Source organism: Malurus melanocephalus, unplaced genomic scaffold (assembly GCF_030028575.1).
Source record: "Malurus melanocephalus ecotype Western Australia unplaced genomic scaffold, MMel_1.1 scaffold_126, whole genome shotgun sequence".
NCBI classification, from domain to species: Eukaryota; Metazoa; Chordata; class Aves; order Passeriformes; family Maluridae; genus Malurus; species Malurus melanocephalus.
In genome coordinates this window covers 374,017-389,000 of record NW_026623358.1, presented here as the reverse complement: position 1 = coordinate 389,000, position 14,984 = coordinate 374,017, and the positions used below count along the sequence as shown (strand labels likewise).

Below are 14,984 nucleotides of genomic sequence, written 5' to 3'. Positions count from 1 at the left end.
ACTGTTTGGTCTATCTAAAATACCAGTGTGGCTAATTCTGCTCTATTAGCTTTTCTCAAAGAGTGAATGCTTTAAGAGTACATTTTGATGGAAGCTATTAAGGATGACAAAAATTTCTTTATATGAAAGGAAGTGTAGTGCAATCTAGCTGCAGAGTTCAGAACATTTAGAATTCCATGGTTATTGTAGTATAATACCACAGTCAATTATATYTCTTATTTTACATTTTTCTTTGTCTCTTTCTCACACAAGCCTAGACTATGAATTCATCATGTTAATGAGATGTGTTGTGATGTTCCTGTAAGCTGCTGTGGGAAAATAATTACAACGTGAGGAAGGTCATTCATGACGTGGCCTGTCTCTAAAGCAGGACTGTGTGAGTGCTTAAGATATAAGMAAAATGGACTTTAATACCTTGAAAAAACCTTCAAAACCCCTGACAGATCAACCTACAGTCACTGCAAGAATCAGCTGTCTCAGCCCAACACATGTTTCTGTGAGAAGTTTTAGTGATTTGTACTTGAGGTCTTTAGTGACCCAAAACTTACTTTTTTGTGCTGTTGTTGTTCCTGACAACTTCTTGTCCCTGACAACTTCTCGTCCTCTTCTCCAACCATGGAACTAAAGCCTGAGCCTTCTCATGAGCAAAGGGGATGACTCAGAGCATGCTGTCTTCTCCACATGTGTTCTGCTCAACACTGAGGAACAGGAGTAATGTGATGTAATGACTGGTCTCAAAATCTAACCTTATGGCTGGCAAGTTTGGGGGGCTTATTTTTCCTTCTCATTCAAACCTAAACTAAATGCAGAAACCTTTTTTGCTTCTTCTCTATTGTTATTCACAGTTCTCTTTGTGACTGCTGGAACGTTCTCCACAGTGTCTTAAGTTACTTAAGATGTCCACAGTTACTTAAGAAATAGATGTAGACAGGAAAGTTCTTTAAGAGAGTACAAAATGCAGTACAAGTACGTCTGTCACTTCTTCTATTACATGCTACACTTTAAAAAGGCCAGCACATTTTCTTTCACAAAAAGGCCTTGATGTTTCTGATCATTCAGAAGCCTTAATCAATATAAATAACAGTTTGAGTATAATGACATCATTTTCAGTCCTAGAGTTGTGCATCTCAGCTGCTTAGTTATTTAAATCAGTGGAAATAAGCATAGCAGTTAGAAGTTTCAAAAGGTCAAAGGAGTTACTGTCTTTTCAGCTTTGAATCAGCTGAGAGACTCCAGTTTCTGGGAAACATAATGCCAAGCCTGCATCTCGGCATCTCATTTCCTCCCTCCGCCTCCTTTGAAGCTCTGCTGTAACTGGCTTAAAGGGAAAATCACACCACACTCAGTAGCAGAATCCTTTACAGTGCTAGTTCCTTTCTATTTCCTCTTTTACTTGAAACTAAAGAGGAGTTTTGGCCCACATTGTGTACTGAAATATTTTACTAAACTGCTCTTACCCAAATGCCAAAAAGCTGTTCACAGGTTTTCAGTAAAATTAATACTTTTCAGTACAAATATGACAAGTTCTTTTACCATTTCCTCAGAAGGAAAATAACTGATAAAATGTTCCTCAGAGAGCAATTTGTGAGAAAAAATTAAAATCAAAAGGAAAGTAAAAGGCTTTTAAAAACTTAGTTTAAAATGTGATGTGTTTTCTTTATTAAAGTGGCAGTATGTTTTCTGAGAGGAAGCCACCTCTCACCTAGACTGTCATGGAAAAATAATTTCTTTTTTTTTTTTTTTTTAATGTCAGATACATTGTTTAATCAAAAGTTGTGATCAGAGCTTGTGCTGCATTATGTGTGCATACAGCAGGGCTCTACAATCTTTTAACAACTGCTGTTTCTCACACACTTTTAGGAATGACTCTGTTTTGTTTCCATGTATTTCCAGCTGCCACTCTGCTGCTGAAGTGAAGCTGTCCAGGCAGGYTGTGGAGCGTTTCCATTTCGTGGTGTACACGGCCCTTTCGGAGCTGGGAGCCACACGCTGGCGCTCCAGGGACTTCTGGCTGCTCGCACTGCTGGTAGTTTTGCTTTGGTTCCTGAGACTTTATCTGCATTATTTGAGCCAGTGGCTCTTCCTTCAGACSATCTCAGTTCCTGTTGCAAAGTAAGTCCTGCTGCCCTCTTTTCTCTGTGAGAATATTTCTCCAAATACCTCGATTTGAAGGTCCTTTGCACTATGAATAGAATTGATGACTAAGAGCTCCACATGCAAACTCTGATAGGAGCCCCTGCAGAGACTAAGAGAACAAGGACCACATACAGAGTTCAGATTACCTGACATGCAAATGTGCATATCATGTGAAAGTGTTAGTAATGTAAATTTTAAACCCAGAACATGATGTATTCATTTGTGTAACTTGTGTCATGCCTACCTCTCTCCCATCTGAGGTACCCAGCAGGTTATATATCTTCCAGAAGAATAATTTATCATTTTGGATAAATYATTTCAAAATGCCTAAGGAGTGCACAAAACTGAGGAAGCATTTAAATAATATTTCATGTTACCAAAGTGATCTATGAGTAAAATACTTTTAAGAATTTAACTTTGACATATCAGTTTTACTGTGAGTACTGCAATGAGTTGACATATTTTAACTGTATGATACATTGATTTTGGCTCAGGAATTAGACCTCTCTAGAGAGTTACAGGAAAATCATTGCTTGTTCTTACCTAGCATGAAAAARCCAAAAGATGGAGTGTAAGTCCACTAGGTGATATATACCTGACTCTATGCATGTTGCTGTGTGGCAGAGAAGGATTTTACAGAACAAATAGGTTCAGTCATACTTAAGGAAGGAAATATTTCTCCAATGGAAACATTTTTTTCACTTTAATTCACTTTAAAGCATCACCCAAACCTGAATCAGTCAGTATGAGCCAGTAACATGCAACTCTTTGACCTATGTCTGTTGTGGTAGGGGAATTGATTATTGGCTGAAATTTGAACAGGGTGTTTGAACAGACTCTGTACAGCACTGGGATTTTCTAAGGTGGTCTTCTAGATCTTAATGCAAAGCCAGCCATCTCTCACTTCTGGCCTTGCACAGCCCGTGTCGGCTCAGCCAGCTGGCGCTAAAACTTCTGGGAGGCCAAGCATCTAGAGGCTGCAAAAACAAAGGAAACCCAACAGAAGGAAGCAATGCATGAGAGAGTGGTGGTCATGTTCAAAGCCACTAGTCACAGCTGTCCCAGGCAGTCAGCTAGATAAAGGATAGTGTTCTGAAGCCAAGATGYCCTGGATCAGAATCCCAGTCTGTAGCTGTGTGCCTGAACAATGAGACGGAGCTGAGCACCCTCTAGTCCTAATACTGCAGTAACACTCACAAGTAGGGAACAGAGTAAGAATAAAACCACTTCACTTTTAGTTAGGAGCAGAATTTAAGCTGTTTCAATCGGATTGAAATTTTTGCCTTAAATTTCAGCATCCCAGTGTAGCTCACAATGCCATTCTGTTCCCATCTCTTACAGTGCCAGCAAACTTGCTCATGGTATGAGCTTTGCAAATCCCACCGTCAGATGGTGGCACGAGGGACATTTCCAATCACTTTAGATATTGTAGAAGCTGTATCTTCCATAGTACCTCYTCTGCTTTGTGCAGTGCCCAAAAGTGCTACAGGGCAGAGATGGGTGATCTCCTGGGGCCTTTGGTCGTGTTGATGGATCTGGGAGGTAATCCCTTCTTACAGCCTTTCCTGCACCATCCCTAGAGCCTGGATGTGTACCCATGGAACTGAGGGTCAGAGAGGATCAAGGGATGCAGACACAGGAGGGGAAGGAGGAGGAGAAAGTTATATTTTTTTGATTAGCTTCATACRGTTACTGGTCAGTGTTGTGACCCAGATAGGGATGAAACTTCACAGTGCAACATTCATGATTCCACCTTCTTTGAATGGTTTTTCTCCAGAGCACAAAGAGCACAAAAGCTCTCCTTTTGCTTGTTTGCAGATTCCAGCTCTTCCCTCACACTGTTGATCTGTGCTACCAGAACTCCTTGCTGAACACCAGTGAAGAGCTGGCCATGGTTGTGGTGGGACCCCTAACCTTGAAYGCAGGGCTGCTTCTTATGGTCCTGATCAGATGGGGCTGTCAGCAGCTGTTTGGCTCATTCCCTTCCTTCTTGTCAAAGTTCATCATAGCCATGGGACTATGGACAGTGCTGGACCCCTTGGCAGTGTTTGTAGTGGATTCATTCCTGGGGGTGAGTCACTTAAAATAACTTGGACATGAGAACTTGACGTAGAAGTTTGTTTTATTCAGTGAATCACTGCAAGATATGAAATTCCACCCCTGGCAATGGAACATGAAAGTTAAAAAGAAATTAAATAATAATGTTATACATTACCTTTTTATTAACAAAATTCCCATCTAATGGAGTCACTGTGTTTCTGCATAAAATTAAAAGCACTCTACAAGCCATATATGGAGATAAGAAAGTAAATCCACTGCTGGAGTGATTGCATCTGCTTTGAAAAGAATTACTGCAATTTTGGATGTTAATGGGGATGGGTTAATGAGCAATCCTGATTATTAACGCTTCAGATTTTTCTAAGCATCGAAATAGACAAAATGAAAAGAAGAGAGGTTATCATGCACTTCTCTGATGGCAAGACAGTTAATAAAATTTACTGGCACTCCTAAAAAAGACTGGTGAGATCGAAAGACAGGCATCTTTCAGGAGAGAGTTTCATCTTACATAAAATCAGGAGAGCAAAGTTCCAGCTCTGTCTGCGCCCTTGTATGGGCTGTGTAGCCCAAATGTACTTGGGTGGCTGCCGACTTTTGTCACATCCAAGATAATGCTCAGTCTCCCAGAGAACACATTTCAAATTTGGGTCTCACTTTGTGTATGACTCCTTTCAATGGTTGCAGGATGCTGAGAGCTTTCCTGGGATGGTGCTATTGCTCTTCTTCTGCCCTTGCTGGCCTTTCAAAGTCATCCATGCTTCTGTTGCTCACTCCAAAACRAGCATTAATCCACAAGTCTTGTCTTGGATCAGGTTTCCTCAGGCCTCTTGGTTCCTCATTGGCTCACCTGTGCTGTGCAGGTGATTTTTCATTCTTTACACTGCTTTCCATTGCAGTAGTTTTGAATGTTAAAATTCAGCTCTTCAAGAAGTTGAGTTGGAGCTCACTTGAGAGGTAATTGCAATAGTTTAAGAATGTGGCAACACACTTTAGTTTTCAGTTGGACAGCCAACATTTATTTATTTATTTTTAAATTTCATGACATAAAACATGCACAGAATTGAATTTTAATTGTAATCATTCTAATCTGTATTTTTCTTCCTAAGAGAAAAATATGTATTTCCTCCATAAGCAGGGTAGGAATATTAATGTTTAAATGAATTTTTTCTCCCCTCTAATACTGGTGTGTTCACAAMACTGGAAGACAGGATGAGGTCTGCSTTATCTTTCCCACGCTTGCATTGAGAAAATCATTGCCATTGACTTCAGTGGAATTGTACTCAGTTCTACACAGACTGGGTTAATTGTCAATTTCAAATTCAAGCACTTGGTCAGGGGGAAACGTGAGATATAAATTAAGTAACTTAGTTTTTCATTAAAGTGTTAAAAAGTACACACCTCTCTGTACTTCATACTAAAAATTTGGCAGTCTTACCCACCAAGATTATCTTTGGTAGAAACTCATTTGTTCAAATATTACACAATATACTGTGTGTATCCTTTCCAAAATGAAACTATATCTCTTACATGTGTTTCCATTATTGCATTTGTAATTTTTTTTTTTCTCTTGGCGTTCTTTCAGCAGCTATTTCAGATTTGCTTGCCAATCTATTTTAGATCAAACCTTCTTAAAATATTGTGTTGTGGTAATATGAGTTATTTTAGTGCTAGAATGCATTTTAGTATTTTAAATGGCCTTAATACTTATGAAACATGACAGATAGCCCTGGAGACAAAGATTTCTGTGTTTACTAACTAATGTTTTTTTATTGTTAAGGAAAGRCTAGAGAGCAGGCCTTTCCTTTCCTTGCATATTTGAGGGGTATTCAAGTCATAGTCCAAAATGCTGCATCAAATGTGTTATTTCAGATTTGATTTACTGTCAGCTTGTAGAAGGATGGTCCAGGGATAAGAAAACATTCCTATGCAGTTCAAGTTCCTGTTCTGTCAGAGCTTTCCTGGGAACCCCCTCACTTTATCTGTAGTTTCCCAAGTGCAGACAAAAGTAAAGCTTCCTTGGCCACGTGGATGTATGTCATCACAAAAACCAGCGGGCACTGCAAAAGACGTAGACAAGTGTAATTTAAGCTATTTAAAATGAAGACACCTTTTTTGGATCGTGTTTGTGAGGACCACAGAGGCATACAGGATGACAGAGTATCTCTGTTAGGAAAAAGGGGTAGAAAAGTTCAGTTCTCACACACATTTTTGCTTTGCCAGAAAGAGCTGCTTGGATAAGAGAGAAATTTATTCTTATTCGCCATTCGGACTTTTGCCTCTCTGGAGGAATGTCAGGACATGACTCCTGTGCTGAGGATTTTCTTTGGTAGATATTTACTTTGGTAGATATTTTCTTCAGTAAAAAAGCAGTGGTAGCGCCATTTTTGTTTTCTTGGTTTTTTTGGGTTTTTTTTTTTTTTTTTTTTTTTCCCAAGAAGAGAAGATATAACAGGGCGATAGAACAGAACCAGAGTATTTCAACGTTATTGTAAAAAATATGGACAGATTTGAATTTTTGACTTATCTTTGAAGGTCCCACGAGATGGGTAATGGCATATAATTTCAATGATAGAAACTTAGCAGCATTCCAAATGGTGGAGAGAGAGCAGAAACACGCTCACGAACCCCAGTCCTTCTGCAGCTCATCATTGGACTTCTTGTTCCTTTACTATGCATGTTGCTGCAAAGGTAGCCAGAAATGGGCAGAAAGTTTTGACCAGTCCTAAGAGTTAATCTGGGCAAGTTACTCAGAGAGGTGAAGGTTTCTTGAAGTCTAAAGGTCACAGGTTTTCTCTCTGCATGACAGACACTGGATGCTTTGGTGCTGCAGTTTCACATCCTGGCAAAGTGTATCTCTGAAATATGATTTAATATGGATATGACTGTCACTGTGTGACTTTAAAAAGGAAAAAAAATGGCGAGAGGAACTTATTTTAGTTCTGTGCAGTAGAAAGCCCATGATATATAGTTGAATTCTTCTAAATTGATCCAGCAGAGGGCAATAATATGTCAATACAGTAGCTAGTTCTTAAGAACCAGAGATGAGGAAAAAAGAGAAAAAAAGGAAAATAATTTACTTTTGGGAAAGAAAAGAAATAATTCAATATTACTCCTCCTTTGTCATTGCAATAAGGAAAATTTTCAGCCTTATTCTCCTTCCACTTGTCCTGAAATATACACTAACAGAATTCACTTTGAGTATTTTCACTGTGACATGGGTTTTGTTCAATAAGCCACCTCTACAGGGTAGGTTTTAATTGCRCTAAAATAAGGCAGAAAAGAGTTTATTTCACATCTTATGGTTAATTTAAAATTGTATCTAGCACACTCCTAAGTTTCAGATTGTGTGCCCCACAAATCACATTTAAATCCTTCTTATMCAGAGATTCATTGTCTTTTGTCTCTGTAGCCTAATCAGGTGTGRCATTTTCTTATGTTGATTTTTTCCTCCGTGACAGCGATTTGGGAACAGCGTAGAGAAACCCATTGCTGATGCTGCAAAACTCTCCTGGGTGTTTCTAAGAGCAGGGGAGTCAGGAGTTCCTGGTGCCCTAATCACAGTGATGCTTTATACCATCCTCTTCATKATATCATCAACAGTGTTGTACCTGTATTTTTTAAGGTATGTCTCTTTATCTTATTCTTCCCTTAGTTGMTTAGGTTCGTGCCTCTTCTGTTAGATAACATAAGGTGACATCAGAAAAAATATATCAGTGTCACACACCCAGAGCCCAGACCTGCAGATAATCAAGGAGGGGTTTGCTCCTGCTTAACTTTTAATGCACTGGGATTGCTGGGCACAGCAAGTCAGAGACGGAGGCACTTATTTCCTCAACAGGAGCACAACTAATGTCATGATTTTTCATAGACTCTAGAAGCCTCTGCTTCTGTGGCTTCAGGCAACGGTGTCTGTGTAAGGGCTTAAGCTGTAAAATGTGTGTACCTTTCATTTAGGTACTTTGGAAGATGTTGTCTTTAGCCTTTCAAGAAGGGGCTTTGTGAGAAGTAAGAACATTTTCAGAAAGGTGCATATGATATGAAGTGCAAAATCTCTGAGTCTGCAGTGGCTCCCAGAGCTTTTTGATGATACAGGATTTTTGACTTGTTGTGTCTGAGTCATCATGACATGATTTRATCCAAATATTTTTTCCATGACATTAATGCATTTTCTAAACTAGTTTCCTCATGAATTCTGACCAACTACCTTTCYTGCCAATTTTCTATTGTACACCATTAGCTGTGCAGTCAGTAGGGACAGGTGKGGGACACTGAAAATTAATTAGATAGACTGTCTAATACATTGAATGAAAAGATGTATTTTTTTTCTAAGTGAGTAATTTATAATGCAGCAGGAATTTTGTGCTGGGCGCTGATTCACCCAGTGATGAGTATTGGCAAGCACCAATAAAAAGCCACAGGCAAAGGCAAGATGCAGGCAGGTGTAAGAGCAGGAAAGCTCAGCACAAGCYCTGCATATGACTGCATCATCTCTCTGTCCCCCTTCTGCAAACTCTGTTGCAGCAGGCAGAAAAAGATAAATGGCAATCTAAATTTCTGCAAAGTATTTCAGAGCTCCTGCATTCCTGGGAGCTGTACACAACTCCAATGTACTGGTAGACTAGTTAATTAGTTTTTGAGATGTTAATGCCTTCTTAATCATTGACTTAATAGTTTTGAATAGCTTCATAAGTTTTAGCTGCTGTCGTTTATTACTCAGGAAAATTAATTTAAATTAAAACATTTGTAAGGCAGGCTTTTATGAGAATATTACCAACATCTTCATTGTCTGGGGAACAGGTGCAAGATCATCAAAGGTACCTTTCCTTCTGGATCAATTTTCCCATAATGTTTTCCAATAAAGAGGTGGGGGAATAATGTTACTAGGGGAAGAAAAGTTGTCTTAGCACAACACATTTTAAAAATGATTCATTGGAAAATACAAAGCAAAGGGAAGATAACAAAATCTGTTACAGTGCACAAGATCTTTGAAGTTYTTTTCTTGATAACAAAAGGACACATTTTGGATATGGGAGTCTGTGCAGGGTAAAGTTATGTGATGAGCTTCTGCTATGATATCAACTTTCTCTTTCTTGAACAACTACAGCCCAGCACTGTGGGGACATRGGACTCAGCTAGGACTCTTGAGCAGCACACTATCAGCCCAATAATGATAGAATTAAAACCTTTTAAAATGTTTTTAAATCAAACATTTCTGCATTGCATTACCCTGTTTCCTGAATATTGATGTAAGAGTCTTCATTTTCAAGAGAAAATATTATTACCACCAAGGCAGTAGCATCCCTTTGTATGAATATTTCTCAGACACAATATCTCAGGTGTATATATACAAATATATTCAAGTGTAACATTGCTCAGCACAGAAAACATATATTTTTAAATAAGCATCCGCCACATTTTTCTCTTGTAAGGCAAACCAATTTAAGTATTGAGGGGTACCTTCTTAAGGCCCCAATCCACAGAGAATACTTTGGCTGTTGAATGGGGGAATTGGTGCTTTTGGTTGGAATTACTCATCGGTTTGCCATTAAACTGAAGTGTCTGACAGTRTGTAGAAGAAGGGATAAGAACACTGAACCCTCAAGACCACCAAAACAAAAAGGGGAAGTGTTTGTTTCTTCCCCAGCTAGAAAACTTAATGGCAGCACTGACGAACAGCCAGGAAATGAATTAAATAATGGGAAGGGGATAAGCAGCGGTAGGTATCTATTTGTGTCTTTATAAACMAAAATACCTCAATAAATCTTGTTTCCCTTGGGTGTCTTGGGAGTCTGTAGTGCAACTAGCATGGAGAGGTATTCTAATTACTTTTTGGAACAGTGAAGCRGCACTGGTTGCAATTCCTTCATTTTAATTCTACTAGACATTAGAAACAGAAGGAAGTTTGTTGGTGAAATGTTTTCYGCACTGTGAGAAAATGAAGACCCGTGTGAACAAGAAGTGTCTGCTGGAAAGCATCTGAATTTCCTGGTATTGAAACATTTTTCAGGGAAAAGCCTTAAAAATCTACATTTTTCAGTGTTAACAGCAAAACTGGTTTTGTATTTTTAACAGTGGTTTTCCAAAAAAGGATGAGAAAGGCTCAAGCTAAGACGTAATAAATTGTTTTAAACCACTAAAACTACCCTTTAATTTTTGGTTTGTGTAATTCCTTGAAAAGCCCATTTTTAAATCATACTCTGAGTAGGAAATAATTGCCGTGTTTTCTGTTCTTTCTCATAGGTAAATAAATGAACTTGTAGAGTATTATACTGGTTCTCATATCTAGAAAACGTAATCTGTGTTTTGTTTTCTTAATTGTATTAGCAATAAAAAAACCTACTCTCATGCTTGCAACAAGGTATGTTAAGGTATAAGAGGRGTTTTATTAGTTTTCATGACAAAGAAAAGAAATTAAAGCGGGTAACAGGAGCAGGCTGACTACTTTTGGACAAAAAGAACAAAGCCAAAAGACAGGCTTCATGATTCTTAATTAATTCAAAGTTAATTATATTGTTTATAACCATGTGCTTAAAATCTTCATATAGAAAATGTTTATGGCAGCAAATAGACAGTAATTTAACTGCATTAAATTTTACTTAATTTGAAATAAGAATGTTGCATTAAGTGAGCTTAAATAAATGGCAAGGTCTTTCTCTTGTTTAGCAAGACAAGTGGCAAGCCATTTAAATTGCCGACCTGGAATTTCAAACACAAACACCATGGAATAATATTGCTTCRACATGAATAGAAGGTCAGGAAGTCCACCAGTTTGATTGCTAGTTTTTCAACCCAGCGCAAGATAATTCTGAGTCAATTCTTGCAAAAATGTATCTGTTTTCTCAAAAGAGCATCTGATGTAGGTGCAGACATTAGGAGAATAACTTCTTCTTTGAAAACAGTGTGGAATTTGGTAAATTACTATGTAAAGGGAACTAGTTATTTATTAAAAATTATCACTTCTGTAGTGTGTTTTAAGCTGCTTTAGCATCCTGCTCTGCCTTAGCACTGATTTGCATTTCACACTTTAGGATATTTTCTATTATTTCTGRATAGCAAGTTTGTTTCATATTCCCAGATTACCTACATTTTGATTAGATTATCTTCCACCTGCTCTCCCCTTTTGATAAGAGAATCCCAAAATTACATCTTGGAAGCTGCAGCTGCAGCTTCAAAAAAGAATGTTTCAAAAAAGAAGGGTGGGGGAAAAAGTACAGAGACAACCTTTGCAGCAAAGCCTGAGATAAAAATTCCTAATCTGATGTTGAGTCAGGTTGCCAGATTTTGKAATTAGAATAGCTGCACCATCACGGAAACTCTTGGATATGGTGCTTGACCCTAAGGTACATATTCCCCTTTGAAGAGAGAGCTAAAATTCCTCCTGAGATCAACCTGAAAAATTGTCTGTTGGTGCATCTTCTCATTTCTGTTCCACAATAAATCCCAGTTGGGGGCAAAATGGTGCCAAGCAGCTTGTTGAGCGTGCTCCTGTGCACTTCGTGTGAGCACTGTAAGGTGTGATGTAGATGTGTAAGTGTGTGAATGGGAACCTCATTGCAGTTCAGCTGAACAGCYCTCTGCCTCACACACGCGTTCTTCAGCACACACAGGCCAGTGCAAGACCCAAGGACCCGTCACAAGAACTGTCACTGGGGCTGCTGTATGTGACAAGGGTGAGGGTTCACAGGGTCTAACGACTTATGACTTGGCTTTGTCTCCCACTTGCCAAGAAATGAAGGACCCGAACAGCCCCACAGAAATCCATGCACTTCACGTGATTACCCAGCCAGTCTCTGGAAAGGATAAAAATGCTGAAATCGGCACCAAGAAATGTCTRGATTGAAGTCTTATCTTGAAAAAGGGTACAAAAGGAAAGACCTCAGCTCAATATGCAAAACTGAGATTCCAGATTTTCTGATCTCTATTTTCAGAACCTCTGGAATTTTTGGAATAAAAGTGGAATGAGGAAGAGGTGAATTGAAGAGGATCCATTGAATCAATCAGCAATGTTTTGAAGTTTTAAAGTTCATCTTAGGCTAAAAATGTGACACCAGACTTTTGAAAAAGCCCAACAATATTTCTTGGTTTCACCTACATGAAGAAACACAACACAGCAAGCCTTTCTTGTGGTAGAAAACCTTACTGTGTAGTGTGCAGCCAATTCCTTACCACAGAACAGAAATGTGGTAGAAAAAAGCCAACAAATGGAATTAACTTTTCTAACATCAAGAGAAGTTTAGATTGTATAGGCTTCAGGCTTAGGTTTGAAAAAAAAATGGCRAGTAGTTTTTTTCCTATATGATGTGGTTTGCCCATTATTGAACCCTGGCACAGCTGGACTTCCATTCATGTGTAAGTGTGGTATTGGAACTAGTTACCCAGCCTTAAGGACAGGCAGTAGAAATTTCTGAAGTGAAGAAAAATCAAGGTCTTTTTGGGAAGTCAATATTTTTTAAATAATTAAAGTTGCTGCTGCTTATATTTATGTGATTTGATCAGTTACTGAAAATTCTCCAGAGGACTGTGGAGAGTTGTCTGTTGGAGAACTTGTGGGAAAGAAGCTTCTTACTCATGGGCAGAGAGCACAGACATGAGGGGGAATCCAAGGCTTAGAAGTCTACAATGAATGACAACTTCCACCCCCCCTCCCCCCCACACTTTTTTTTTCCCCTGTTTTTGCATGGAGAGTCCTTTCAAAGATGAACCTGATATGTCGTTTCTACCCTTAGGCTACATAGTGAAGGTTGGCTGTTGGATGTGTTTCGACGTATTCATGGTGAGGAAGGCGCATTCTTTGTTCCACTGGACTTGGAGATTTCCAGTCAAGAGCTGAGCTACATTATGAAGAGAGCTGAGCAGTGGAGGGGAATCAACGGTGAAAGACRGATGGTGAGTGGTGAACAGAGTCTCCAAAAAGAGTCTGTGGCCCAAATTAATACTTTCTATTTCTGGGTGTAATTTAAAAGAGCCTAGATATTAGGATATTATTCTTCACTGAATGGAGAAGCTAAGAAGCATGTTCAAGAGAATTTTGTGATGTTGCATGTGCACGGCCTGAACATCCTGAGGGGTTACAATCTGCTTAGTAACCAAAGGCTTAGAGGCATCACTGATGTCAAAAATTATCTCTGCCATCTGGTGGTTCTTGACTTGGTTATAGAGATTTTCTGCTGGTTTAAATGTCAGTATCATCCCAGATAATTTCTCAGCCAGCTCAGCAAACTGAGGATTTCCTTGGACAAGTTAGAATTCATTCCTTACGAGGCCATAGGTGAGGCTGTCCTGAGAAGGGGGTGTGAGTTTGGTCAGTCAGATATGAAAGCCTTACTSTCACTGGCCCTTTCCCTCCAGGTTTGCCCAGGAGAGTAGGCTAAGTTGGAAATCTGCAGAGGAAGGTACTCTGCTCTGGTTATCAGAATAATTCCTCTTTCTTTTTCCCATTTAGTCATTGGCCTCTAGTCCCATCTATAGATGGTAATATGCGATGTATAGGAGATACATTCTATATTTGCAAAGGGTCCAGTGGTGGAGATGCCATTCACAGATGAGGCTTCTGGTCATAATTGCTGTCAGAGAGTTGAAAATAGGAGAAGTAATGTGGTCAGTAATTTCTGAGGGACATTGTCTTCCTTGTRTGAGGGACTTATCCTTCCTTGCTTTCTTGCTTTGCATCAGTCTTACTGATTCCCATAGGACAATTTTCAAACCAGCTCTTGGACAATCGGTAGAGTGCTCATCAATTTGATTTCTACATCTGTGAATTCCTCTCTGTACAATGCTTTGTTTGGTAACTCTCCTGCTTCAATGTAAAAAAGAACAGATTCCAGATAGGAAGGAAATTAGTCCTCYTAAGCTTGTATAAGTTGTTTCGTTTATCTTTTCTAACCCTCTGGAGCAAGGGACTTAAGATTAGGGTTTGCAGGTTTTTCAAATCTCTGTAACTACCTCTGAAAGATCAGCAGTTTGTATAAATATATAGCCTCAGTTGTCACTGTTATAAACATCTGCCACAGCTGTAATTATTTTCCACTTTATTTTTTTTCCCCCCATGATGACAATTTGGACCCTGAAAAGAAAAATTGAATGAAAAAGCAGATATTCAACAAGCTTAATTTTTGTGGGAAAGTGCAGAGTACCACATGGCATTCCAGCAGAGGGGAGGGAAARGGYTTGAAAGAGTGAATGTGCTTCCACACCACCTGCCTCAGACATTCCCACTTTTTATACATATAAAACTTATTTTATTTTTCCCACTAAGTAAAATAACACTTTTTTTTTTCCTCTAGTAAGTCAAGCATAACCCCTGACAGTTGGTTTCTATTACCTTTGTTACAAGTCAAGTAAGGTCAAACAAAGAATACATCTACTGGACCTCATTTACATGCCAGGACCACCAATGCCATATGGAAAAAGTGGCAGATGAGGAAACTGCAAACAACTGCATTTCTGTTTCAAGTACCGAATAAATTTCTAATTGTATTACCAGCATATCATTTCTTGCAGCAGTACAGAAAGGGCTGAATAAGGAGCAAAAAAAAAAAAAAAAAAAAAAGAAAAAAAATGAAAGCAAAAACAACTGAAGCAGCTTTGAAAGCTGCCCCGTAGCCAAAACATCCATCTGAGCTGAGAGGCTGAAGGGTTGATTTTATTTGTACGTTTGTTTGTTTGTTCTTCTGCTGGAGTGCATCACCAATAATTAACAAAACAAAACAAAACAAAAAAAAACCAACAAAAAAAAGGGAGATGAGTGAGTTCAACCCTTGAAATAAATTGGAGACGTCTCTGTGGGAGCT

At 38.9% G+C, this 14,984-nt stretch overlaps 1 protein-coding gene across 1 annotated transcript in view; it reads left to right on the top strand.

Moving 5' to 3' along the window:
* Positions 1-13,200, top strand: part of LOC130576083 (uncharacterized) — a 136,683-nt gene extending 123,483 nt beyond the window's left edge. Inside the window, exons 15-18 of the mRNA XM_057370469.1 lie at positions 1,894-2,112; positions 3,955-4,207; positions 7,653-7,816; positions 12,921-13,200. Coding sequence (XP_057226452.1) covers positions 1,894-2,112; positions 3,955-4,207; positions 7,653-7,816; positions 12,921-13,149 — 865 coding nt within the window. The 3' untranslated portion in view covers positions 13,150-13,200. The remainder of the gene's footprint in view (positions 1-1,893; positions 2,113-3,954; positions 4,208-7,652; positions 7,817-12,920) is intronic.
* Positions 13,201-14,984: the final 1,784 nt, after the last annotated feature.